The following is a 25731-nucleotide window of genomic DNA, read 5'->3' on the forward strand; positions in this document are numbered from 1 at the left end:
TACAAATGGCTCGTGCGAAAAATATACAGATTTCGGAAGACATTGAACAGTCACAGGATGATTGTGTCCGTCATGTATGCCCATTTATACCCCATATCCTTCACACATCGTATGTTGTCTCAGCTTCTCTGAAATGGTCTCTTCCATAGCTTACTGTGACAGGTGGCATCGTGAAGTCCAGCGCAAGGACGCTCAAAGGCCTCCGCCGGACTTTCGTGTTTGTTTCACACAATCGAATGAGTCATATGGCTTGAGCTGGCTTCTATTCTCTGATCATACTAATCCGCACAGGATCGAGAGAAACATACCAGATCATGCGACCCCCGTGGGGAGGCTACAACATTCCGGCATCAGTGCCGTGCTGGACTGATTTCAGTCCAAAGGCCTTCGGTCAGGGAGCCAGCCCTCCCTCAGCCCAGTGCTTATCTCGGAGACACGGATAGCTTCCTAGCTCAGGGGACTCAGGTACGAAATCCCTCGCGATTTGATAGCGATCTAATCTAATAACAGGTATGCGCCTGGATCTCTCGGTGAAAGGGGCCCTGTCAGTGAACACCGTCACGATACTCGTCACTCATCAAGCTGTCAACTTGCGACTAGATGTCAATCGAAATCGGGATTAATGCGGCTCAAAGGCGTTGTGAGTTTTTTTGTCACTGAAGTGGTGTAATAGCTATGACCGGCGATGCCTGAACTCGAACGGTACTCGCCCATACGGCTTATAAATGTGGCTGGGAAGCTCAAGCAGAGGCTCACAGTTCTCATCGTTGGTCAGAACTAGGTCCTACTAGGTCCCATGAGTCGAGGTAGGGAACACGAAGCCCGCCCGCTCAGCTAATCTGGGGAAGGGGCTTCGCTTCACATCGAGGAAGCAATTTAGCATACGTTGTTACAGGCACGTGGCCTCACAGATTGCCGTTTTGGTCCATCAGTCTACGTGGGCATTTCCGTAGGACTTGTGCATCAAGAAGCCAAACGCGCGCCGGCGCAGTTATGTTGCGCGGTCGCTGAAAGCGGAGGCAAATGGGGTTCCTTTCCTAACCCATATCAGACAGCCGGTGCAAATTCTGCACCTCCCGCCACCTGCCTTGGACTTAGCGAAGGACCTCCCATTTGGAGAACTTCTTTGCACTAAGGGAAGGAAGTCCTTTGTCCCCATAACCGGGCCCCTCCTTGCCTATATAACTCGTAGAGGCGTCCCTCCCGCAGTTGATTCTCTTCGCCCTTCTCTCTCGCTGCACCCTCCTCTCGCCCCCGCTTTTGACCCTCTTCCCTCTCCCATGGCCATAGGGGGTCCTCCCGCAGCATATTACTTTGAGGACCGCACTGGTCTCGTAGCAAGCTCCGATTTCGACGAGGTGTATGACCGCAAGTTCCTGCGCGTATCGTCGACGCCACAGCGAACGCAGAATGCAGGGATCATGATATACGACATGGGCAGGCGGTCGACCAGCTACGCCGACCGCCATCACTTTTACCGCGAACCCGCCATCGTCCTCGACTTTGGCCCCAACGGGGCACTTGGGACCATCCTGTTCACGCAGACTGCCGCATCGGTCCCGATGACGCAGTACTTACGGAAGGTCTCGTTCTTCGGAGGGTGAGCACGTGACCGCCTTGCATCTTTTCCTATGCTGACCAGGTGCTACGTACCCAGAACTTTGTTCCGAAAATTCAAGGCTTCAGATGGAAAGGAATACAGATGGGGCCATCGTATGGTCGCAGACCATGAGTGGACGGTGCGTGCGGTGCCATCATGTGGACTTCAGAGTCTCGGCGTGGCGCGGTCTGCTCATCAGCGTGCCCATTCAATATTCAGTGCCTGAGCTCCGAAGACTATATTGTCGCGCACTACAACCTCAAACCGCCAGACCGACCTGCCTACGGTACGTCTGGAAACATCCTGACCGTGTACGAGACCTTTGCACCATTGTCAACTGGTAAGCACTAATCATTCGCCTTACGGCCAAACGCTCACAACATGCTATTTTTGTGTGTTTCAGAGCTCCTAGCGTCGCTCACCATCATGCGGCACATCGCGCAGCACAACTTGTAGCCTGTCACGCGCTCAAGCTGTGGCCAAAATTCTCCTTCGCTATCATCGTTATATCTCACGAATCTATGTTAATGCTGCGGACCAGACCTTAGGCCTTATGGACTTTTACTGTACTCATATTGCACCATGTAGCCCAGCGCTTGGATATGGATCAGATGGACGTTGACCCTTCGGTTCTTCGGCCCTGCCGATAACGCTGTCCTATTTCTGAAAGACTGTCCTCGGCTAGACTGCTGCAGCTCCACTTGGTCGGGGTCGGGACTCGGAGAGATGAAGGGATTTAGCTCCGTTCTGTGGGGAACCCCTTCATGACGCCTTAAACAGATGTTTACAAAAGAACAAAATAAAAACGGGTGAATCTCGAGAATAGGCAAAGAAAGGCCCTAGTAAGCACTACGAGCGCTATGAGCCCTGCTCGTCTGCACAATTCCATGCAGGTCATCTCAATGGGTTACGGTACTTTAGCTTACCAATTAGGCTCCATGTGATCTAAAGTCAGCTGCGATCTCGACGCGTGCACTCAAGAGTCAAGGCGTGTCAGAATGTTCAAACGCTTCGCGTCCACTTCAGCAGCTCTGCGCCCCACTATTCGCCAGATCCTGTCTCTCCAGCCGAAGAATGAGAATGTCCAAGTCAACGGCTGGGTCAAGTCTATACGCGTGCAGAAGCGTGTCGCGTTTGCAATGATTCACGACGGAACATCTGCCCAAAGTCTCCAAGCTGTGTTCTCAGATCCTAAGCTCGCGCATAGGTGCGTGCTTGACTTTTTCTCTTTTTGTGTGATCTAATTTGGCGTAACAGCTTGACAAACGGGGCAAGCGTTCGTTTGACAGGACGGTTGAGCGAGAGCAGGGGGGCTGGACAGGAGAAGGAACTTCAGGTCGAGTCAGTCGACGTGCTTGGTGCTTGCGATCCTGAGGTGAGGATTGAGAAGCACTCTTTGACTTTTTGACTAAATTTAGGCACCAGGAATACCCCATCCAAAAACAAACCATGTCTGCAGAGTATCTCCGGGACCGCGTGCACCTCCGAACACGTACGAACACTGCCAGCTCTGTGTTGCGACTTCGGGATCAGACTATGCGGTCGCTCCATGACTATTTTAGCGTGAGTAGCCATTGTTTATACGTGTTCATTGATTCACAGCTTTCTAGCAAAACGATTTCTGCTACGCTCACACACCCATCATAACGTCGAGCGACGCAGAAGGCGCCGGAGAGACTTTTCGAATAGCACCCGTCACGACCGGCACGCCGCCCCAGACCCACGAGTTCTTCTCCCAACCGTCCTACCTCACCGTGTCATCTCAGCTCCACCTCGAAGCCCTCGCGAGTTCGGTGTCTAGAGTGTGGACTTTGTCGCCTTGCTTCCGTGCGGAGAGATCGCAGACGAATCGCCATCTAGCGGAATTTTGGATGCTCGAGGCTGAATGGGCATTTACACGCGACCTGGCCGACATTTGCCAGGTGGTCGAAGATTCGCTCAAGGATGTGCTTCGCAACGATAGTCCTGATCGGGACGCACTGTGGAGTGACTTGAGCGGCCCTAAACTAGACATGCTTACCGCAGCTGCTTTGAGAAAACCATGGACTCAGATGTCGTACAGTGATGCGATACGCGAGCTGGTGAAACATCATACCGAATCTGGCCAATTCAAATATAAACCACAATGGGGCCACGGTCTCCAAAGCGAGCACGAGCGCTGGATTTCTGAGCAGCTGGTCGGCGGCCCCGTCTTTGTAACTGATTACCCGGCAGCCATCAAACCATTCTACATGCGCCTGAACGACGATGGCCAGACGGTGGCGTGTTTTGATCTGCTCGTGCCGTTTGTCGGGGAATTGGTCGGCGGGTCTCTACGCGAGGAACGAATAGAGATCTTGAAACAATCTCTCGAGAAGCACCAGCTGGATCAAAACGCGTACGGGTGGTACTTAGACTTGCGAAAGTACGGAGGTGCTCCGCATGGTGGTTTTGGCATGGGTTTCGAGAGGTTGATCAGTTGGGTCGGAGGGGTTGAGAACGTGAGGGAGTGTATACCGATGCCGCGATGGGCGGGAAGGATGTTACTGTGATCTATGACAGGGCTGAACCCATTAAAACATTCCACTGTTTATTACGCACAAAATACTTCTGTTTTCTATGTTTCCAGTTTGTCCTCCATTTTCTGGGCGCCCGCACGTGATCACATGCTCATCATGTGCTCAGAGTAAGTCCCTATTCGGGTTGAGCGCTACTTTTGCGCTCAGCATTCAGTCATGGCAAAGAAAGGTCCTTCTGGTAGTTCTCGAGGCAGAGGACATGGATCTGGCCATCGGGGTAAGCGTGGAGGAAGAGGAGGAGGAGTAGGTCATCGCAGATACGATTTCGGCGGAGGCCAATATGACGATGCGCGGCCAGGAAGCGCTGTAGACGAACCTCAGGATGAGCATGAAGGGGGAGAGAGTGAGGAGGGGACTCCTGCAAGTGAGCATGGACATGTTTACCATTATGAGCACCGTTGACCCTCGTAGAAATAACTATCAATGTGCCTGTCGCAATGTGGGTGAGTTGCACCATGGTCAAGCCGACCGCGAGCCTTACTGCGGCAAACCGCTGTTTAGGACTTCGACCATTGTGATCCTCGGCGGTGTTCTGGAAAGAAATTGGCACGGCTGGGTCTCATCGACGAACTCAGAGTCGGCAGCCGATTCCGCGGCATCGTTCTCTCGTGCGTATTCTTGATCGCTTTTCTATCCGACATGCCTGATATACCCCCACATCATCTGCAGGCCGAAAGGCACTCAAGTTGTCAGCCCCGCCGACAGAGACACAATTCTCAAGGCGGGCCTTGCAGTTGTTGAATGCTCATGGGCACGACTAGACGATGTGCCGTTCGGAAAAATCGCCAGCCCACATGAGCGCTTGCGTAGGTCGCTTTCGATTATTTGACCGAATGACCTCAGACATTTTTGCCGCGCTGTCGCAGTTCCATACCTCATCGCCACGAACCCGACGAACTATGGCAAGCCGTGGAGGCTTAATTGTGTTGAAGCTCTCGCGGCTGCCTTTTATCTGACAGGATTCGACTCCTACGCCGAGCGCCTGCTTGATGGATTTGGATGGGGCAGCGCATTCTGGAAGGTCAACCGGTATGTTTGCCGATAGTATGCATTGTGGTAGCTAACACCGCCATAGGACATACATTGAGCGTTATCGGAGTTGTGCCAACGCTGATGAAGTTAGTGCCATGCAGCAAACAATCTTAGAGGAGTCTGAGGCTAGCTATGAGCAGTCACGAAGAGGTAATTATTTCAATATGTTCCCTATCGGTCGATGTACCAATCTTGGCTCCTGCAGATAAAGAACGAGAAGAAGAGGGCGACCTCCTTCTCGAAAATCCGAATCATCGGACATACGACGCGAGCTCCGACGAAGATGGAGAGGAAGAGACAGAGTCATAGTCACGGCAGTGTATTTATGTTCTTCTGGCTGGATGTGTGTATTTCTTTTTGACCAAACATGTAGAAGCATTGATTACTTCAATGATCATAAGTTATATAGCAAAATCGTGTGGGTCATGTACTTGAAGCAGAAAGTAGACTGACAATATTCAGTCACGAGCGGAGAGTGATTGGGAGAGGTCCAACATGGCCCTGGATCTTGTGAGTGCGAAATGAAACAACAATGAGGCGATTAATGGATGTGCTTCACAGTCGCAAGTCCCCTATGTACGGTCAACCTTAATAGAAGGCATGTGTATCCAATACCTCTGAGATGAACAAAAGCAAGAAACTCGAGTTAGCGTACCACGATCTACGAGTACCACTCCTCGATCCACGGCTCGAGGGTGGGGTCATCCAGCACAATTCCTCGAACGGTCCATTCGGAAGCGCGAAGCTCAGAATGTTTAGCTCGGCGTACTGCCTGATATCGTCGATTAAGGACCGCGGTAAAGCATCGGGTTGCAGGTCCGTATCTCGGATGCAAACATGGCCCATACGAGCAGTAGCAGAATGAGCGCGCAACGTCACTAGCAGTATAGCTTGAGTAGAGATACTCTCGGCTGCTCGGCCTCTACTGCGGCTGGTACATTCTCAGCTGCCACGGTATGACCACCCCAAAGGTTATGTTCAGAGTTGATCCGGGCGTGCGATCGGTGCTGTATATCCAAGTGGGGGACACTAAGATGCGGTAACATCTGTTTATTTTCGTAAAGTTGCCGAAGAAGGTCGTCAATCACATAGACGTCCTCTAGGTTCGTTTCCCCGACCCTGAGCGTCAATCTCGTGGCCGACGGCATTTGCACCATGTACAACAACCATTCCGCATGCGACTGCAACCGTGTGGAATCGAAGAAGAAATCTATGACATGAGAAACATTCAGGCTGTGAGATATCATATTCTCGAAGATGCGCCACCCTTTGACGGCACAAACCGCCACCGGGGGACATGGACGAGATTGCAACAACTGTTATGCCCCCAAAACGGTCAGGAACTGGATGGGGGCGGTCATTGATGCCTCGATACCGTCCATTTTCAGACAGCGTGAGTTTGACGGATAACACCGTCGAAAAATGGAAAGGAAAGGGCCGGGACAAGAGCATATACGCTCGGGATGTCGCAATCCCATAAGATTGTTTGACGAAGGTTGGGCATCGATATTGGTTTGCTCGGGGCCAAGGCTTTAATAGGATCGACCACCGAATCGGCGAGGGTCAGAGTTTCGAGAGCCGGGCTGGCACGTTGAACCTCAAGAAAACGGTCTGGAGGCTTCGATCAAAGCCACTTGCCACACGGGGCAAACTCCAGAGAAGGAATAAAGATGCTCTGACTTTCATGAATTAAACAAGAGCCGTCGCAGGTTGGGCACTCGTATGCGAGGTTCGTTTTCATCTGATGCGATGAGGGGATGAGCATTGACTGATCGGTTGAAGATAGCCTATGTTTCCAGGTTGGGCAGCGACGATGAAATGTTCGTTTTATCCCAATAGTCATTGAGTCTGACAGTGAGGTAGTGGATGCGCTGAGATTATTTTACAATGAAGCCCCAAGCAGAATATTTATTATAGGCAGCGACATACAGTGGAGCTGTCCCAGCACGGTTGGCGATTAACGGAACGATATCTTGGAATGCACGATAATAGTAGGCGTGGATGGCATTCAATAAAGGCCTATGCGCTACTGCCAGACGATACGAGCGTGAACACACATGGGAGAGCGAGATGTTGGCATGTTTTGGCCGATAATTTTGTGGCTCGGGGGTTGACTTGGGGTGTGTATCGTATCCTTGATATCGCAGCCACGGTATGGTAGCAATGATAGGAGGAATGTTCTTGCAATAATTCTCTAGGGAGGCGATCGATGAGTGTACCAACGTCTTGAGCTTTCCTTCGGGCGATCTCTTAAGCATTCAGATATTGGCTAATGTTCGTCTTGAGAATTGAGTTGGCTGCTGAGCGGATTAACAAGGTGCATGAATTGCAAAGAAATTATTTGTACAAGTTCAGGATTGAATCACCTGTTGCGCATCCATGTCGCGAGAGTCTTTCGCAGGATTCAACAAAGCGGAGTCTATGATGAGCTTCTATGAGATGCTGGCGATCATAGGAAGAATTCATGATAGCGTGTTCTTGTGTTCTTCGCCGGGCGCCTGTGGAGGCGGACCCTGGAAACCTCAAGCTGAATCATTTTTCGAGATTGATTGATTATTACGTAGCTGAAATTTTGAAAGGTCTATCAAGTTTCGTTCTGTTTTGTAGCGCAACACTCGACATCTCTGTTCTTCATTACGAGAATTACGTCCGAGATCTTGAAAAATCAGAGGACATCAACATGACGGCTGTGGAATCAGAAAATGGTGAGCGACCGTAGATCCTCGCTCGATTTTCAGGTATATTCATCGCAGTCATCGGCGTGTTGCAGTGCTGGTCGGCGTCATCGGAGGGAGTGGTCTCTACCACCTCGACAACCTCACCTTCATGTAGGTCGATCTCTCCCGATTATACGCGTTTCTGCGTCGTTGACGCCGCCGCCGATGTTAGAAAGCAAGTCAACCCCGAAACGGTACGTCTCACCGATATCGACACCCCATCGCATTGCAAATCCTCGTACCAAATACGCGCGTATCACAGCCCTGGGGCTTCCCATCCTCTCCAATCACTATCTGCGCGCTTCCTTCTGGCGCGCGCGTCGCCTTCCTCGCGCGGCACGGGGCGGGGCACACTATCGCGCCCTCCGCCGTGCCTGCCCGAGCAAACATCGCCGCTCTCAAGTCCCTCGGCGTTCGTGCGGTGCTCGCATTCTCTGCCGTCGGCTCTCTCCGGGAGGACATCTCGCCTGGCACGTTCGCGCTGCCTACGCAGGTAATTGATCGCACCAAGGGCGTGCGCCCCGCGAGCTTCTTCGAAGGCCTCAGCGTCGTCGCACACGCCGCATTCGGGGACCCGTTTAGCGTGCGCCTCGTGAAATGGCTCGAGGGCCCAATCCGCCGCGCGCTCGAGGAGGAGGGCCGCGGCGTGCAGCTCGTAACGGAGAAGTGCATCGTGTGCATGGAGGGCCCGCAGTTCTCGACGCGCGCGGAGAGCGTGATGTACCGCCAGTGGGGTGGCGATCTCATCAACATGAGCGTACTTCCTGAGGCGAAGCTCGCGCGCGAGGCCGAAATCAGGTGTGTGCTTTCACCCTGTTTTCCTGTCCATTTGAATATCTCGTTACTTATGCGAAACAGCTACGCGCTCGTCGCGACGGCGACTGACTATGACTCGTGGCGGCCACACGCCGAGGCGGTGACCGCTGCGGAGGTGTTCAAGACACTGCAGGCCAACGCCGACACGTCGCGGCACGTCGCGGCGACAATCCTAGAGGAGCTGGTCGCTGCCGCCGCCGCGGGTGACATTCTCGCCGAGGAGGCAGGCTCGATGCAGTACTCGATCATGCCGCGCTCCGAGAAGCAGAAACCAGAGGACAGGGAGACGCTGCGCTACATCCTTCCGACGTATTTTTCGGGCTAGATATGCTCACCACGGTCTAGACCTCCCAGTCTCAGGAGACCTAGGGAGATGAGCCACGATAAATGTGGCGTGTATCAGCTAGAGCCATGTATCTATCTTTATTGTATAGAAGATGTCTGCAGGCCTGTAGAATATGGTGCCTCGTTTCTATGAGATAGACAAGTCGTACATTTTGTAAGGGTATCTTCCATCCTAGCCCGACGATCTGATGTTTGTCAACACGCGACACGCGTACAACCAGTCGAAAATAGATATTAAACGAAAATCCATTGCACTCTACTTTGAGTCCAACCACGCTGCATTATTTGGCCCTTTGATGTAAGTGTACTGGAGACTGATGGTACTCAACGAAGCGCCAAGCGCCTTGCAGACCTCCACATGGGTTTTCAATTCAATCAAGTCGGCTGGCTGCAGAGCGAACAACGCCTTCATTGAGCTTAGGAGCACTTTGTGGAACGCTGGAATGTGTGTAGATAGGTATTAAATGAACAGAGATGACCGATGATCTGGGCCCGATAGAATAAATCTCTCGATGTAAGTATCTTTGCAGCTATTGCGTGGATAGATTAGGTCAACGATAGCGCAGTGTAGATCAATGAGGCTTGTCACTTGCGGAGGTAGAAGGTGAGCTGGGGGCGCAAGAAGAAAAGACCTAATACTGCAGCAAAGTCGCGAACGGCCGGCCCGGCTGGTTCTTTCCACCACACGCCACAGTCGCAAGGACACTCTTCGTTTCCTCTCTGACTTGACCACGCACACGGAGAGATGCGAACAGAGCAGGAGCAATGTGTTGCGATACTGTTGTGAAAACTGGAATGCGTGTAAGTAAATTCCCCAGCATTTTATTCCCTCCATATCACGGACGCGCGTCCTGGCAGACACTGACCATCGACTTCGGATCGATTCGGGCGGTGACGTCGATGATCGCTCTCTAGAGAGGGTATTCAGAAGGGGAGGTTGAGCAAGAAAGAGGATCGATGAAGACGGCCAAGCGGGATGTGATGGCAGACGAATGCAGAGGGATGGCAAGATAAAAAGTACTCACCTCTCATTCCTAACTCAGTCGACTTCATCCACCCCCCTTCCATCGACTGCGCGCCGACACCGTCCATCAGGGCCACCCGTGGAATGTCCGCTTGTGAGCGAAAAGCACGTCTGGCCGACTAAACGTGGCGCTATCCTTGCACTCGTCGCACGTCAACGACGCGGCGACGTGGGCCTTCGCAGTATTCAAGTGACGCTTGAGCTCGTGGACGCGTCCGAACCCCCCCTTGCACTTGTGGCAGTTCCAGTCCGAGCTCAGGTATGGAGTCTGCCGCATGTCCATCCTGGGCGCCCGCCTTGTGACCTCTGGGTGGGTCCGCCCTTCGCCCGACGCCTGTACAGCCTCGGGAATTAGTCCGTTCGTAGTGTCATTCCTGCGAGCGGACTTTCTCGATATACTTGTTGTTTGGTGAAGGGTAGCACCCTCAGGGGCCTCGTGGATACCCCCTGGACCTACAACAGCGACCTCTAGCCTTGGCCGCTGCTGATAAGGTGTGTACCTCGCCCCGATCCTTTCACCAATCGTCGCCCGCGTTGTGCTTGGGCCGGCGACGGGTCCCCCGCTCATATGTACGGCTCCGTACTGGGGCTGAACGACGTTGCATGGCAAATACAACGGGCTCGCCAGCCTTTCATGATCTGATGGGAGCGTTTGTAATCGAGGGAAAGGTAGACGGACAGGATAACTCACAGTACGCGGTGCTGTACGCTATGGTCGCTACTTGGTGATTGCTTTCCTCAGCGAGCAGCGTCTGCTGGGGGAAGTAAAAATCATCATGGGCGACGTGCGGCGGCCCCGCCATTGCGTACCCGAGCTGGGGGTAGTGTGGAGCCCACTCGGGCTCGATCGTGGGGAGCTATGAATGGAGGCTTGTCAGTGTTCTGGTAGCAAATGTTGCAAAACCCACACATACCACGGGCTCGTACCACAGGGCATTTATTTGCTGCGTCGGATACCCCGAAGGGTATACAGCGGGTGGCCCGCTCGCGTCCATGTGGGCCGCGGTCGTCTGCTCTTGAGAGAGCAACGAGAGACCGTCTTCCCAGCCGCAAGTGTTGTATGCAGCGTAGTAGGGGTATGTCATTGCTGAAGTTGGTTTGGGTAAGTGGGGTGTTGCATTTCTTCAAAGTCCATCTCTGCGTTTATAAGTGACATATTGCCGTTTCGCAAGTGGTTGTCCGAGTTAGGTGAGTGGCGGAAAGAGTCTGTGCGCGTTCGGAGTATGCTTCATCGCCTCTTCCTTTTTTCAACTCAGATCCCGATCAATCTTGTATTGTCCACTAGCCGCCATGCATCGTGTCCCCTCCTCCCCTGTACGGTGGGCACAAGATGCCTCACGGGGTGGAGGATGGATCCTTAGTCGCGCTATCACATCTACCGTACGAATTTTACCTCTAAGCGGCTCATGCTACCCCTCTGATGGATGGCTGATAGGCGGCGCATCTGACAACATCTGCCTTGAAGAACCTTAACGACGTAATTCTAGACCGCAACGGTGTTTTTACCTGGACATCCGGGCGTCATATCTAGAACAATGCTCGATCCCAATACTTGGCCTCCTCCGACGCCCCCATGAATGCGTGAGCGACTCGTATTCGTACGGCAATACCGGCACGATTGGCCCATCAAAGACGTATTCGGCTACAAGATTTCGCCTCCCTTCCGCGCTGCCGAGGCCTTCGAGTCGTGCTGGTCTGGCCGAATTTTTGCTCGATATATCCTATGGCGGCCATGGTGGCTGGTGCGTGATACCATTCTTAGATACTTACAAATAATTGCGAGGTTCTAGCTCGGTGCCGACCGCAGCCTCGTCCCGAAAAGGATTGAAGGGCCGCTGTCCTTGCCTCGAGAGGGGCAAGGACAACGGCCCAAGCAAACATTGAAATTGCTTCGGTGCCCATATTTCTCCCCCCCTTCATACAAAATATGTACGTGTTAATTATGATATGGGCCTCCGGAAGATATCGGATGAAATTGGATGACGGTGGAGGCGAGCGCCATGCGTCATACACGGCGAGGTTGAGAAGGGTGAGTATGTGATTTTGCTAGTCTTTAGCCCCCCCCTTCGACATCCTCTATGCTGAAGCTCTTCACCCAAAGCCGTTGAGCAGCTTCCAGGCGCCTTTCGTGTCAATGCCACTCTGAATGAATGCAATGCTGCGTTGTTTGAGGTGTCCGCTGCAAGTCATCCCGCCTACATTGGTGGAGTTAGTAGTATTCTTTTCGAAACCGTTCGCTCAATATCACCTTTCTGAGCTACTTCGTGAGCCTTGAAAGCAATGAGGCTATCTTGCAACTATCGAGCACGATCTTGGGATCAGCCGGTGCCACTAAGAACGGTATCCAAGTCCTTAGTCAGCGTACCGCTGTTCAACTTTCAACTTCGCCCGGATACTTGCGTTTCAGCATTCTCATCTCCTTCTCAATTTACCTTCCAATGGCTTCAAGTCCCTCTCACAATGCCAACTCCAACTCACCCCCTTGCTCTCCAGGCATGTTGCTTTCCCAGCTGTGGACACAAGTACTCATCCATCATAGACGAGAAACGTCCTAGAGCCAGATCAAGGAATCGTGTTTCATCTATATCTCAACACGCAGAGAACTCAGAGAACTGCCTCGTAACAGGAGATTTGGCGACTGATTCTCCGGTCCATCTCTGCCATGTTATCCATGAACGCTACTGGAGAAATCACCCTATGGTTAGTTATCTTCGTGAGAAGTCTCTTGTGTCTAAGCTAATTTCATTCAACCTGTCAAACTATCGTGTCTCAAATGGGCATGGAGAATGAATTATGATACCATTCAAATGGATACAGAATCAAACACGATATCGCATGCATGCTCTTCACTGCAATACTTCCTTGTCCTAACAGTCTCTAGTCCGTCATGATTGGCGCAATTTATTCGAATCTGGTCGATGAGCTCTAATGTTGTCAATGGATATCGTCGACAAGTTGTGGGATCGTTGGGTCAAATACCCCATTGAACAGGGCAGTGTCCCATCGATTGAGGATGTGCGTTCTCGAATTTCACTACGCCGTGTAGAATTTGATTTTTCTTCTTCTAGATATACGACAGTGCGGAGACTTTTGAGTACCGTCTCGTGCCACTTTTCCCCGTTGTTTCTCCCATTTCCCATCGCAACAAAGCTGAAGGCTGCTCGGACGGTCAGTGCGATGAATCCGCAGGCACTTCTGCATATTCGTATCCATTCGACAATCTTCCGCCAATCTTCTCAAGAGTCAAACCTCACTCCGTGGTATGCGATGCCAGGAGGAAGCTCGATTCAATATTCCCTAGATGGTACATACCTTCCTCGGGTATGGCTCGTATCTATGGAATCTCCGACGAGAAGGTCGAGTATGCCACCCTCATGGTGTATCAATTGTATTGCACATGAATTGACCATGTTCATCCTGCGACGTTTGTGATCTCACTTCGAACAAATGATTCAAGGCCGCGCTCTGGTCTTATTAGGCCCGGCCAACCGACTTCTGCGTCACAGCGTGCTAGCCATCCGAAGCAGCCGTCGAATGTTGTCCGATATGCCACCTCCCTCTCGCGTGTTACTGCGTCTGGATCGGGGGCTTTGATCGTAGGAGACTCTGGCTGGGATACCAAGGCGGACGCCGAATATATGAAGCTACATATCCGCTATGTGATCAAGGCCCCGAGACGATGGGTCAGGAAATGCAAACGAGAGGTACATTATTCTGGCGGATGGGAATCCTGTGTCATCGATGATGAATAGGTGAAGGATTACCACCGAGAGCCAGTTCGGAAGATGATTCCGACGAGGTGATGCACCGCTCGTGCGTGTGCAATTGTCACTCTTACATTACTGGCCTGAATATGTTTTGGTTCCCTATCAGAAAAATCTAGAAAACTGGCGGCTTGTAGTGCTATACTCGTGTTGAACAAGGCGGCCGTGCAGGAAGGCATGTTTTGACGTACAGTCAGCCTCAGGGATCAATGAGGCCCTCTGCGAAGTGCCATCCATCAATTCAATAAGCACCACCCCGATGTTGATGACAGGCTAGCACTTTGTCCAAATCTATCACCTGATGTATCGCGCTAGAATTACAAAGAAAAGAAGTTTGTCCATTTCTCGTGGTAGATTGCTCAAAGGCCAATGGAATATCGCAATGTCACCGGAAAGAATGGATACCGACTTTCTGTAGCAACAAGGGATCTCATCTGCAGATAGAGCGTGAAAAACGCCAAGGAACAGATAAACACGCGAAGAAACAGATAGTGACCGGGTCGAGACAACGGCAGGAAGGTTAGGGGATATGAATATCGGGAAGGGCCAGAACCGACGGACGGACGGTCATTTGAGACTCTTGAATCGGTGGTACGTACGAAACGGGAATGCAGGGGAATGTTAGCCCCTTTCCTTGTTTTATCGATGAAGTGATGAAGAACAAAGCAAGAATCTTCCGACAAAACCGAGGGTACAAGCCGAACCTAAGCTCCGTCAACTCATATGACGAACAATACTCACCGAGTGTGTGGGTCCTTCCCCACTCAACGAAGGCTCTGCATAGTCGAATAAGGCGGATGATGACTGGGTCATCAGGCAGCTGGGTATGTGAGTCGGGAGGCAAGAATGCAGCGCGGCGGAGATTGATATTGTTTGCGGATACGAAGTAGGCCCCTGCGAGTCCCAAGCCGGCACCGTTGTAGTGACGAAACATTTCACCAGGCGATGCGTAGCTCCGGCAATTTCGTGACCAATAGCACATATGGGGACGTGGACCCATATTCGATCTTGCCACTCGAACCTGACAACAATAGACCCTAAATTTGGTCACACGGATCGATTTTCTTGGAAGTCGTCGTGATGGTCGTCTTGTCTGTGCTCTCAAACGCCGTCAAATCCCGAGCCAACATGATGACTTGCCAAGAAGATAGGCTGCAATGAATGCATTGTGAAGAAAGGAAGGGGGAGAAAAATAACGCGAACAAACGTGCCTTGGTGTACCTGCGCACGAATTGGGACAAGCACATCATACTAGATCTCATAAGCGGCTAGAAGATTACGATTGAGAAGGCGAGTGAATTTTTCATGATGCCGTTCACGATGGCACTATCACTAAAATCAGGCGCCCTGATGCGCCTACAACTTCGAGAGGCGAGACTCGGTTTGAATTGACGAGGCAGTGTCAGCACGAGAAAGCCGCATGGAAAGAGGACGAAAGGTCCCATGCATGGTAGATACAATATTGACACAAAGGGTTCGTCCGGAAAGAAGACCAAGCGAGGGGAGACCGACTGATAACTTTGTTGACCCCTATAATCGAGCATTGACCGACGGTGTAAGCGGCTACCGCGACGTGGGTAAATCCCTTGTCGCCCTTGCTTTGTCCCGAACGATTCGCTCCCGCCATCAGAAGACCTGCACCATCCCGACTCCATCAAGGTTCAGATGCAAAATGATAACATGTAACGCACCCCAGAAATGTCGACGTGTATTATTACTTGAACACGGTCCCATCGTGAGGCGTGGACATGAGGCAAAACCTTGTTTCCAGAACTCAGTGCTGGGATTCGGGCCCATATCGTAAGAGACATAGGACATCACGGCCTTCGGACGACGACGGCACCACATTCCTGGTTCCAAACCCAATGTCACTAGGCAGGAGAGTGCGGCGGTGGTAGACGGCTGTATGACATCAGAGAACAAGGCATGGCGCTCGCACCATGGCGTCGTTCGAAAGGTCGCTTGGCGCTCGCCCGAGGATAGTATATCTGTATTGATTGACCATGGGAGGAGTCCAAGGATCGACTCGCCCTTTCGATCTTCGCCAATCCCCTCTCTGATACACCCTACATACACACACTGCTCAATACCTTTCCCAGTCATCACAGCGCAACTGATCAACCATGTCATGCTACCCATCCGACTGGTCTTCCTGGGTTCAGGAAGAGTTTTCAAGTAGGTGCATATCCTTCGGTGGCCTCTCAATATGCTGACACGGTATGCATGCAGCTCCTGGCGCAGGACCTTCATGGTTCGCGTCCAACGACGCCGAGGTCCTCAGCGAAGATTCGGCGGTAAATTTCTCTTCGTTCTGATAATTTGACTGAGCCACTCACGAGCCACTCACCCCAAACTTTTAGGGCGCGCGGGTCCTCTCACACGGAATTGACTACACGCAGCCCTACAACACGCGTGCGCCGGGCTCGCTGATACCCGCCATCCCCCTACAGACCGCACCTGTCCTCGGACCTCCACTGTCCGTCACTCCCATCCCCATCCCCGCCGCCCTACCTGCATGGGCATCCACATCAACACCGGCGCCGTTGGCCCCACATCACTGGGCAACGACCAAGTTCCCTGGCCACGCGATGATACGGCCACGCAACCCACCACCATGCATAGTCCAGTCTTTCGCTGCGACCATTGCGCCCACCGCCACCACCACCGAGCTTGCACTCGCCATGCCCGCAGCAGTCGCCACCCCAGCCATCACCAGCGGCTACCCAGCCCCCGACGACATCTCTATAGCGCGCTCCATACCCCCCGACGCGCAATGGTCGAACGTCTCAGCATGGGAAGGTACCGTGAACCGCTTCACGAGTCCCTGGATGGACATGGCGCGCTCCAACCTGCGGTGGGACGCAGTGGCCATGCTGCAAGCGCCAAGAAAGCGCATGTTGGACGCGGAGGAGCAGCAGCCGTTGAAGAGGGCGAAGGTGGGGCAGGGGTTCGAAGAGATGACTAGGGGTGTCAGCGAGTCAAGGGGCGCTCCTGAGGGCGAGGAGATAGTGGGGAAGGGGAATGCGAAAGAGGTAGGGGGCAGAGTTAGGAGCGAGGGGAGAGAGAAGGCTTGGTCTTGGGAGCGCAGGTATAGGCGCATCGCACCCAAGCCTGCCCCGAGGTTAGTCGAGGCAGCCGGAGGGCTGCGCCCGATGCCTGTGGTCGTTCCACAGGTCTACGGCAATGCCCTCCACAACAACAACCAGAGATCAACAACGTCCACCCACTGGGTGAACAACCCCGCAGGCAAACCAGTTATCGAGCCTGTCCCGTTGTGGTGCGGAGGGCCTTCGGCATCGACGCCTGCGGATGACCAAGGCGAGACCAGAGAGCCCGACGATCACGATCACGGTCACGATGAGCGCCAGTACCAGCTCGGAGACGAGCCCGCCCTTAGCCGAGTCGAAGCCGCCGTCGTCATTGACGAGAAGATCTACGGCGGAGACATTTTCCGTTGCGCGCCATGCAACAGAACGTTCTGCCGCAAGTACGACCGCAGACGGCACATTGTAACGGTCCACTACCTTGGCAAGCTCCCCTGCGACTGGTGCCATATCTTCTTCTACGCCCGCCGCGATGGGGTCACTCGCCACAAGAAGGAGAACTGCCCAGCAATGGATTATGAGGATAGGGACACCAATCCATGGGGATGGTTCATAGCTTGGCTGACGGGACCTCATCGCGGCGGTAGGAGGAGGAGGCGCGGCGGGACTATGGCACGACGATCGTCGGCGATGACGAACTGAAGCTGGAGGTACGCACCGTTTTCTGTTACCCACGCTCGCTTTCGTTCTCTTCGCTTTTGTTCCCTACACTTTTATACCTCACCCCACTTCCACGTTGCCGCCATCGATCTCATGCCTCCGCAAAGCTCGCCTTCACCTGCCCATTCGCGATATTTCTTCTCATTTCTTGTCCATTGCTTGTGCCCTCGGATCGATGAGGGTGAGAAGTGTTCCTAAAGCTGACATTCTTCATGATAGGGACAATCAGTCGTGGCCTTGCTTCGGCCGTCTTCGACCTGCTCAGACCTGGCAGAATGGAGTCTACCGGAGTCAGTGAGAGTCAGTGTGAGCTTGTAGTGGTTATGTAACAAGGCCTTCGCGCTTTACTCGCTTGGCTTCAGCTCTAGCCGTTCGGGCGCTTCAGCGAGGAAGGATTTGTTTTTTCGAGCTTGCATTTCTCCCCTTCTCGTGACGTTTTCGAAATAACGTATTATTTGTTTGACTTCTATAGAGTTTTATTTATTTTTCTTTGTTTTCGACGAGCCAAAATTGACAGAATGTGAACTCGTCCACAATAGCATCAGCAAAACCGTAGCCGAGTCCCAGATGCTTAGGTCATCTGGGGACATCTGGCTAGATGTGTATGGCCAGATAAGGGTGCCCTGATGTGCAAACCACTCCACAGTTACACTGCGTACACCGCAGGAGTTTTCCCGGGATAAACCCTGGATAAAACCCTGGATATAGATAAAGCTTTTGTTCTGGTTTACCCACTGAAACAAAAACTTAAGGTTTATCTGATATTTATTCACATTCCATAATAAAATATTGAATAAACCTTAAGTTTGTGTTCCGGTGCATCTGGCCAAAGATGGTACGTCTGGACATGTCTATCCAGACACCTGGCCAGAAGTCATGTGTCTGTCTAATTCGGGACTTGCTGGGAGCATCTGGGGCTCTGAAACGTCTGTCCAGGTCTGTACAGACACTTCCGGTTTTGCTGATGCTTCACCTCGATTGTCTTTCCCAGCTGAGTGTGAACCATGATTCAATGGACAGCGTCATGTCTCTCTTATCTCATATGACCCTTCCAACAACCACGTCTGTTTCTGTAACGGTCGAAGAACTTCTGAGTTGCGGGGTGAAGTCTTCTTCCATCTCGTCATGTGTGCCATTGTTGGGTGACAAGTCCACCCTCATATTCACGCGACAAATGCCCACTAGCCTTGACTTCTCAGAACTATCCTTTGATGATGATTTCACCGTATAACGAAGGCTATGCTGACCGCTTCAAGCTCATCACGTTTGATTCCACTCTCGAGGTCTACCTACCTCTCAGATAGGTAGTGCCCAGTATCGCGTCAGTTCTTTCCATGGTCAATCTCACGCACGTGAAAAATCTTTTCCTCGCCTCTCGCACTGACCTGTCTTATTCCACTGTGTTGTCAATGTTCAAAATAATGCGCTCGGTCAAACTATTTTCGTTTCATTACTGGGACCTTGAAGTATGTTTTGGGGCTTTAGAGGACGACAATGTTGTCCAGTCCTTGGAGACTGTTCGAATCGTATTCAATGATCCTCCAATGGGTTTTATGGGGAGCCCTAATGTTCTTAAACCTCTGAAGAAAATGGTTGCTTACCGGGCGAAACTTGGACGGCGACTACAGTAAAAGCGATCTATCTTGATATAGTCCGAGTGCCGGATTTTGAGGAGGCCGCGCGGGAACAGCTCAGGAATGTTCTGTCACACAGGAATGTTCTGTCACGCTATGATCTGGTTCGACGCTACGCCGATACTTTGGAGATACGACATTGCAGTTCAGATTTAGGTGATGCAGGGTTGCATGTAGAAAACGATTACGATTCCTGGATTCGCAACTGGGGTCTTGGTGTGTTGAAGTCCTATTAGGGATTTAAATTCATTCGTTTTTAACGTGTCAATAGTTACTTGACCGTTCCGACGAAGGCGCGATTTGCCCCAGCGAGACCACTCTTCCCGAGTTTAAAAATAAAAGGACGGAAACACCATCATACAGCTGGATAATCTCTGGGGTTGTATGCATTAGCGCGACGATCGAATTAAAACATCATATTGTGGTCAGAGGCTATAGGAGCGAGGTTGCATTCCGAATATTAACACGATTCGCTCCTGTATCTGTCAACCTACTTCCGGTCTATCATTTTACTTTGTGTGAGGTCGATAATGTTTAGCAGCACTATGCGCATCAGCCAAGGACATGCTTACGATGAGAACTAGATACCTTTATTGTTACGAATGCATGAGCTATTGTCACTCGTCGGTAAGTAAACTCTATAGTAGTCCCGAGAGTTAGGAGGCGCATATATATCTTCCACTCATCAGCATTGCTGCAAATCGAAGGCAAACTTGCTACTCAATAAGCTGCCTCCTGCTCCAAAGAACGGTTGTAACGCGCAAACTCCCATCCAGGCAATTGGAACGTAGGTCCATTGCTTGAAGTGTAGCGGCCGTTTTCGTAACGGAGTATACCACCCATGCACCCTTGAGGCCTGCTCATCCGAGAGAAAAGGTCCTGCACCCAGAAGCTTCGTAGAGGAAGTCCCAAGCCCCTCCGCCCCTCTACAAATGATTCCAAAGAGTTCCAAGGAAGGAGCGAACCAAATCGGTTGTATACGATCCGCAAATGTGTCAAATCCCGAAGGAGGGGCGGTTCTGCAGGATTCTCGGAGCAGAAACAATTCAAGAGATCCGGGACGTGGATACCCGGCAGGAGCACCAAAGTGCGCAGACGAGGCATGCTTTGAATAACAGCTCTCCACGTTTCAACCGTAGGACGCGTCGATGCCGGACGCGGGGGAAGCGGACCTAACCATAGCTCCTGGACAGCGTCTACTGGAAAATCATGCACGAGGGATAAGAGTGTGTGTTCGAAGAAACAACCGCTGGGCTCCATCACTGGCCACCCGGATGACAACTCGAACGCCGACTCCTCATTGCCCCCGCAAAGGACCAAAGCGTTTGGCAATCCTATAGCCAATTTGATGGACTGGTTGAGAGGACGAATAAGGGAAAGATCTGCGGGGAGGAAAGCGGACAGCACGCAATTGCTCGTTCCTGGCGGGGGGTCTAGATACAAGCAGACGATGTTGCATTTTGAAGGAATATCTAGAAGGGAAAGGAAGGTGCGTAAAGTAGACCAGCGGACGTTCCGGACCTCAAGATGACAAAGACGGGGAAGGGGGATGCGGAAATTCCTGTTCAAGTCGGGGCATTGAGGGATGATGGCGCTGAGTTCCAATTGCTCTAGCTCCGGACTCTGGAGTAGTGCCTCGTGTAATTGGGCGCAAGCGAAGCCCTTGACGCCTGTAAGCTTGAGGCAAGTCAAGCCTCTGAACTGATTCTGTTTGTTCCAACGCAGCCGGTTTAGCGAGAGAACCTTTAAGGACGGCGTCGATGCAGAAAACAATGTAGGCATGAGAAGAGAGTCGGGAAGTCGAACATCAATAGTGAGATTCTCGAGTTTTGGCGCAGGGCTATTTAGAAAGGACATGATACGTTGAACAGATACAGTCTCGTTCGCGCAATCATCGACCCTTCGGATATAGAGTTGTTGGAGACGGTGCGTGAACCCCGGAATGAGGTCAAGAAACCAAGGCTTCGCGTCTGAAGCCGGAACCTCGACTCGAACCCGCAGAGGAATGGAATAGGATCGATCAAGACAAGCGGATACAAGTTTTAAGCTGCATCCTGTGTGAATTACGTCCCAGAGAGATGGACAGCCGAGCATGATACTCCGCCAAGTCCGGCAGACATGGGATAATCTGAGAACGGCATGGGGTTGAGAGGGGTTTTCGGCACCAATAGGGATATCGATGCGTTCGTAAGTCGAAGTGCGGAAAATCTGCACAAGAATTTCTGGGGGGAGATGGTACATGGGGCGGGCCCACTGTCGGCAGAGGATTTTGTCAGCGTCTGTGAGACTGTCCGTCTATGCTATAGCTTTGCCGCATTGTCACGTCCTACACTCACTCACCTCACACAAACGGACAAGCTACCAACTGAGAAGGTAGTGGCTCAACTTGACCCGAAAGATGGCAGGTTCGATGCGCGAATGCTGCCTTGAACTGTGTTTGAACAGATGAACATGATGATATAACCGAACCAAACACAAACTTACCGCACCAGCTAGTTCAAGGTTAGAGAGGGTGGAAAGTTGTACCTCAACGCTACAAACATTGCTTTATAGTGTTTGATCGTGTAGTCAGCTGTGAGCGCCTAGCCCAGGGAAGATCCATCTGACATGATGGACTCGGCATCGGGCATGGTTGCTCTGGCCGAGCCTTCTGAAGATTCCCTGGGTCATTCGGATGATCCAACTTCGCAAGAGCTGGATATGCTATAAAGAGAACCATGCTCGAGTTCGGAAATCTTCATTTGAAATCCTAAGAGAAGAGAACACATGGTGCGTCGTGATTTGACACACACGACGAAAAATATCGCCAGCAATACGAGTATCCCTAATCAAAAAGATCATCTCATACGGACACTGGAGCAGAGAATTTCAACGCCTTCCTTATATATGCCCAAGAAATATCCTTTTGATGTTATTCACCAGGGACTCTGATCATATGGGATCATATGTCGGATCGACCGAGAGCACTTGAAAAAATATCGCAAGCTTACCCTTACCTAAATGCGCATATTACGGACGTTACCTGCGGGTCGGCAGCTATGCGTCATGATGCTTTGTGGTGTCCGTAAAAAGATAACTTCGTGCCCGACGTTGTGGAAATAAGAACGTTGTCCGGAGACAAGTATAAACTCGCGTCGGCAAGCGGCACTGATCTCGGAAGATGTGACGTCTGACATGATGACTAATCTGACAGGGCCAGGCAGCGCCCTGCAGCGCCCTGCAGCGCCCGGCTTTGCGTAGCTGCGCGCTCATTGTACGACGAGACTCATTATCTTATCTGTTTTGTGTTTTGAAAGCCTTTCAACCCCATCATTCATACCCTCTGTCCTCCTCAGTCAATGCTGAACTGATTCCTCCTGTGCATTGTCAATTAACGATACCTTTGCCCATAACTCATAGGGCTCGGTCCAGGCTCTAATCCCAATGAAGACGCCACCAATCGGTGCGGACTTGTCGTTCGACCAGCTGCTAGGAGCATTATCATGGAAGTTAGAGTCATTGGACCTCAGAGATCGCTCCGAGTAAGCCTTTTGATCCACTCACTCCGATCGCCTGCAATTGACAACCCGTAAGACTGCGCGACCAGTTCAAGCCTCACATTTCTACAGTATGTGGCACAAGTATAGTATCAAACCTTATTCGCTGAAAGAACAATGTCCTCTCTCACTAGCTTCGGAAAGTTCACATATCTCTAGGAGCAATCCATAACGCCTTCCTCCCCATTCATCATCTCCCCGCAGAAATCTTGGGTGACATACTTAAATTAACCATCCCGATTACACCACCATTCGATTCCCCACAATGGATGTTTCCAGTGTCCGACCCACGCTTCACTCGGAAGCGGTCCAATGAACCAGCTCGTCATGTCTTTGGGCTATCGCGTATCTGCCGATTTTGGCGAGATGTGACCTTCTTTCATCCGTTATTTTGGTCAAGAATCGAGTCTCCAAAGCCCAAATCTGAAGGAGAATGGAATTTGATTAATGCCTGCCTCGCAAGATCAAGAGATGCCTACCTCCATGTATCGGACATCGATTTCACTATGTGGAACGCCATTGGAGACCACTCACGCCGACTGCGTTACTATTCCCTTAATTTCAGTAAGGATAGCTCACCGACGTCCATCACTCGATATTCTGTGCCGAATCTTGAGCGTCTTCTACTTGATAACAATGGCCGCATGAATATTGGCCACATTGAACAGATATCTTCTCTATTTGAGCCAGAGATGCCGGGATTGCGACGTCTGTATCTACGAGGGTTCACCTCCTGGGCAAACCTCCAATTTTCGCACTTGACGCATCTCGCGCTATGCAAACACAGTGACCCGAGCGTCCACATGGACCAGTTTCACGACCTCTTGCGAGATTGCCCCTTCATGGAGGTCTTGATCCTGGAAAACTGGTATCCTAGAGGAGAGGAATCTAGTGATCGGATTCGAAGCCCTATTGTCCTGGGCGTGCTTCGTCGGCTGGTGATGGAACAGGCTACAATGCAAACAATCACGACCTTCATGTCGCATTTGAACTTTCCGCCAACCACAGCCATACGTATGAGTGTCCGCACCCCACCAGGCAACGAACCTCTCCCTCTGATCATTCCTTACGGGGTATTCGATTGCGCACCCTTCACAGAGAGCCGCTGTATTTCCATCACATTATTGCCCCACTGGGACAAAGCCTCGCTTGCGTTCTTTGTGCTTGACGAAACACACAAGTCAGGATTTGCATCCACCGTGCGGAATATCATCCGACCCACTGAATGCACGTCCTTGTGTCTCAAAGCTGCCCTTCCGATGATCAATCTCACCCGCATCCAGGAGCTTTCTCTCGACCTCGGCCTTTTACCCGACGTCGTCAATTGGAAGGCGATGTTCGAGCTTATGCCGTACATCAGGGTCCTATCGGTCATCGACCGTCATCTGCCGAATTGTATTGGCCATCTTCGGGACGGCTTGCTGCCTTTCCTCGAGGTGCTCCGGCTGATGCAGACGCTAGAATGGGCGGTAGACCCTTTGCCCCCTCCACAGGCCCAGAATCACGCATTTGGATCCCGGGCTGCTCTGGAGGAGCTCGTATCGCAGAGGGAGAGAGACGGTCGCCGGTTGAAGGAGATTCATGTGCGGCAGTGGTCTATCACGCCGTTGGACCTCGGGGAGATACGCCAACACGTCGATGGCCTTTTTATTTCCAGCCCATTGCCTCGACACGCTCGATATACCTCTGAACTTCCTTTTACCCTTTCTGATCCCTGGATAAGAGAATGGGATGCGTAGTGACCTCGATGTCGTTGATAGTGTAGGATCTAAGTGTATTTTTGAGGCGATTCAGTTAGCAAGTACATAATATATGGTTATCGGGATATTTGTGGGCAGTAAGGGTTATCTTATCGTGTGCCACGGGAGTGATCAACTCTTGCTCTCACTGGTCGCCACCAACACCATCGCGCAGGAATGACCAAGCCGTACGTCCAATCAGGAGAGCCTTTGCACGAGTTCCTGCGCTCCTTCTGGCAGAGGCAAGTGGATGCTGCCGAGCAGGAGACTCCTGACTATCGTCACCCGCCCCTCCCCCTTGCCAGGATAAAGAAGGTGATGAAGAATGACCCCGACGTCAAGGTGTGTCCCACACGTACTCCAGGAACTTCCACCCAAATTTTGACGTGCTTCCGTGATTCCATTTAAGCAGATGATCGCTGCGGACGGTGAGTCCGTGTCTTCCAACCCAGTCCAACTCGTCGCGAGCGTCACTCCACGTAATAGCGCCCATACTTTTCTGCAAGGCTTGCGAGAGTGAGTATCTCTGTCCAAAATACGTGGGATTTTTCCTTTGACACGTGGCAGTCTTCATCGCAGAAATAACCTCGCGCGCGTTCATCATCGCCGACTCGAACAAACGGCGGACTCTGTCACGTTCGGACATCGCTAAGGCGCTGAACAAGTCTGACCAGTTCGACTTTCTTATCGACATCGTGCCGCGGGAAGACCCGTATGGGCCTGCGGCGACTGGGCACTCCAAAACCGCGGTGAAGAAGAACGCAGCAGGCCCAAGCATCAAGCGCGACTCAGTGTGTGCATTAAATATTCATGGCGTCCCCAGATCGATTGACGGCAGTATCAGAGGACCGGTGGACACGGAGATGGACATCGGGATCGACCAGAATTCGAAAACGCCTCCGGCAGTCGAGGCGATGTGCCCCCTACAGATGTATTAGATCAGGTATGAATTCGTTGTCTCTGGATGGGCGCGCGCCTTAACTTCGTCTTTTTAGCTGCAATCCCTCTTGCATTCCCCCGCACCTATAGACCGGCCTCCGATGCCTTGAGGGTTTCTGCCATCGCTCTCTGAGATTTCTGTATATCGATCGCTTCTGGATTCATTATCTATATCTCTTTCTATTGGTCCTTGGTTTGGTTGGTTTGCTCTCTATATCGACGTCCCGTTTCATTGCACCTGCTATATAAGCATCACTGGTTAT

At 51.8% G+C, this 25731-nt stretch overlaps 11 protein-coding genes across 11 annotated transcripts; 9 read left to right on the forward strand and 2 right to left on the reverse strand.

The window, feature by feature from the left end:
- Positions 1-1280: 1280 nt before the first annotated feature.
- Positions 1281-2419, forward strand: HETIRDRAFT_473579 (uncharacterized protein; the record flags this gene model as incomplete). The annotated part of the gene is made up of 4 exons (XM_009546204.1): positions 1281-1600; positions 1658-1739; positions 1820-1940; positions 2004-2419. 4 exons carry the CDS (start codon positions 1281-1283, stop codon positions 2054-2056), a joined length of 576 nt encoding a protein of 191 aa, XP_009544499.1. The 3' UTR covers positions 2057-2419.
- Positions 2154-2368, forward strand: HETIRDRAFT_165879 (uncharacterized protein; the record flags this gene model as incomplete). Its single annotated transcript, XM_009546205.1, has 2 exons — positions 2154-2217; positions 2271-2368. 2 exons carry the CDS (start codon positions 2154-2156, stop codon positions 2366-2368), a joined length of 162 nt encoding a protein of 53 aa, XP_009544500.1.
- A 179-nt stretch (positions 2420-2598) lies between the features above and the next one.
- HETIRDRAFT_382510 (uncharacterized protein) lies at positions 2599-4198 on the forward strand (the record flags this gene model as incomplete). The annotated part of the gene is made up of 4 exons (XM_009546206.1): positions 2599-2807; positions 2858-2975; positions 3026-3163; positions 3211-4198. 4 exons carry the CDS (start codon positions 2599-2601, stop codon positions 4129-4131), a joined length of 1386 nt encoding a protein of 461 aa, XP_009544501.1. The 3' UTR covers positions 4132-4198.
- A 385-nt stretch (positions 4199-4583) lies between these two features.
- On the forward strand, positions 4584-5399 carry HETIRDRAFT_314474 (uncharacterized protein; the record flags this gene model as incomplete). Its single annotated transcript, XM_009546207.1, has 5 exons — positions 4584-4601; positions 4660-4766; positions 4828-4964; positions 5025-5187; positions 5234-5399. Coding segments are annotated over 5 exons (591 nt in total), but the record flags the coding sequence as incomplete, so codon positions are not given.
- A 2405-nt stretch (positions 5400-7804) lies between these two features.
- On the forward strand, positions 7805-9176 carry HETIRDRAFT_382512 (uncharacterized protein). The gene is made up of 5 exons (XM_009546208.1): positions 7805-7895; positions 7961-8018; positions 8080-8101; positions 8170-8705; positions 8766-9176. The coding sequence occupies exons 1-5, from the start codon at positions 7871-7873 to the stop codon at positions 9046-9048; spliced, it is 924 nt and encodes a 307-aa protein (XP_009544503.1). The 5' UTR covers positions 7805-7870; the 3' UTR covers positions 9049-9176.
- Positions 9177-10159: 983 nt separating this feature from the next.
- Positions 10160-11177, reverse strand: HETIRDRAFT_311941 (uncharacterized protein; the record flags this gene model as incomplete). The annotated part of the gene is made up of 3 exons (XM_009546209.1): positions 10160-10731; positions 10784-10949; positions 11007-11177. The coding sequence occupies 3 exons, from the start codon at positions 11175-11177 to the stop codon at positions 10160-10162; spliced, it is 909 nt and encodes a 302-aa protein (XP_009544504.1).
- Positions 11178-12019: 842 nt separating this feature from the next.
- On the forward strand, positions 12020-13844 carry HETIRDRAFT_416489 (uncharacterized protein; the record flags this gene model as incomplete). Its single annotated transcript, XM_009546210.1, has 5 exons — positions 12020-12125; positions 12692-12796; positions 13016-13107; positions 13161-13480; positions 13550-13844. 5 exons carry the CDS (start codon positions 12020-12022, stop codon positions 13842-13844), a joined length of 918 nt encoding a protein of 305 aa, XP_009544505.1.
- A 2135-nt stretch (positions 13845-15979) lies between these two features.
- Positions 15980-19251, forward strand: HETIRDRAFT_121112 (uncharacterized protein; the record flags this gene model as incomplete). Its single annotated transcript, XM_009546211.1, has 8 exons — positions 15980-16031; positions 16086-16150; positions 16217-17543; positions 17840-17926; positions 18426-18455; positions 18480-18556; positions 18612-18845; positions 18925-19251. The coding sequence occupies 8 exons, from the start codon at positions 15980-15982 to the stop codon at positions 19249-19251; spliced, it is 2199 nt and encodes a 732-aa protein (XP_009544506.1).
- Positions 19252-19829: 578 nt separating this feature from the next.
- On the reverse strand, positions 19830-20811 carry HETIRDRAFT_408725 (uncharacterized protein). The gene has a single exon (XM_009546212.1). The coding sequence runs from the start codon at positions 20512-20514 to the stop codon at positions 19975-19977; it is 540 nt and encodes a 179-aa protein (XP_009544507.1). The 5' UTR covers positions 20515-20811; the 3' UTR covers positions 19830-19974.
- Positions 20812-22533: 1722 nt separating this feature from the next.
- HETIRDRAFT_153456 (uncharacterized protein) lies at positions 22534-24614 on the forward strand. The gene is made up of 3 exons (XM_009546213.1): positions 22534-22775; positions 22828-22861; positions 22925-24614. Exons 1-3 carry the CDS (start codon positions 22678-22680, stop codon positions 24527-24529), a joined length of 1737 nt encoding a protein of 578 aa, XP_009544508.1. The 5' UTR covers positions 22534-22677; the 3' UTR covers positions 24530-24614.
- A 92-nt stretch (positions 24615-24706) lies between these two features.
- On the forward strand, positions 24707-25660 carry HETIRDRAFT_433484 (uncharacterized protein; the record flags this gene model as incomplete). The annotated part of the gene is made up of 6 exons (XM_009546214.1): positions 24707-24871; positions 24942-24957; positions 25016-25045; positions 25097-25320; positions 25374-25472; positions 25525-25660. 6 exons carry the CDS (start codon positions 24707-24709, stop codon positions 25576-25578), a joined length of 588 nt encoding a protein of 195 aa, XP_009544509.1. The 3' UTR covers positions 25579-25660.
- Between the last annotated feature and the right edge of the window lie 71 nt (positions 25661-25731).

Source organism: Heterobasidion irregulare (genome assembly GCF_000320585.1).
Source record: "Heterobasidion irregulare TC 32-1 unplaced genomic scaffold scaffold_03, whole genome shotgun sequence".
In the NCBI taxonomy this organism is placed as follows: domain Eukaryota; kingdom Fungi; phylum Basidiomycota; class Agaricomycetes; order Russulales; family Bondarzewiaceae; genus Heterobasidion; species Heterobasidion irregulare.

What these genes read in the sequence shown, in the direction of transcription:
- HETIRDRAFT_408725 (XM_009546212.1), bottom strand. Translation starts at nt 20,514, where the DNA reads ATGGAGCCCAGCGGTTGTTTCTTCGAACACACACTCTTATCCCTCGTG.
- HETIRDRAFT_153456 (XM_009546213.1), top strand. Translation starts at nt 22,678, where the DNA reads ATGAAGACGCCACCAATCGGTGCGGACTTGTCGTTCGACCAGCTGCTA. An exon ending in GACCTCAGAGATCGCTCCGA is followed by an intron (nt 22,776 to 22,827) that starts GTAAGCCTTTTG and finishes ACAACCCGTAAG; the next exon opens with ACTGCGCGACCAGTTCAAGC. An exon ending in TCAAGCCTCACATTTCTACA is followed by an intron (nt 22,862 to 22,924) that starts GTATGTGGCACA and finishes CTCTCTCACTAG; the next exon opens with CTTCGGAAAGTTCACATATC.
- HETIRDRAFT_382512 (XM_009546208.1), top strand. Translation starts at nt 7,871, where the DNA reads ATGACGGCTGTGGAATCAGAAAATG. An exon ending in GGCTGTGGAATCAGAAAATG is followed by an intron (nt 7,896 to 7,960) that starts GTGAGCGACCGT and finishes GGCGTGTTGCAG; the next exon opens with TGCTGGTCGGCGTCATCGGA. An exon ending in GCGCGCGAGGCCGAAATCAG is followed by an intron (nt 8,706 to 8,765) that starts GTGTGTGCTTTC and finishes TATGCGAAACAG; the next exon opens with CTACGCGCTCGTCGCGACGG.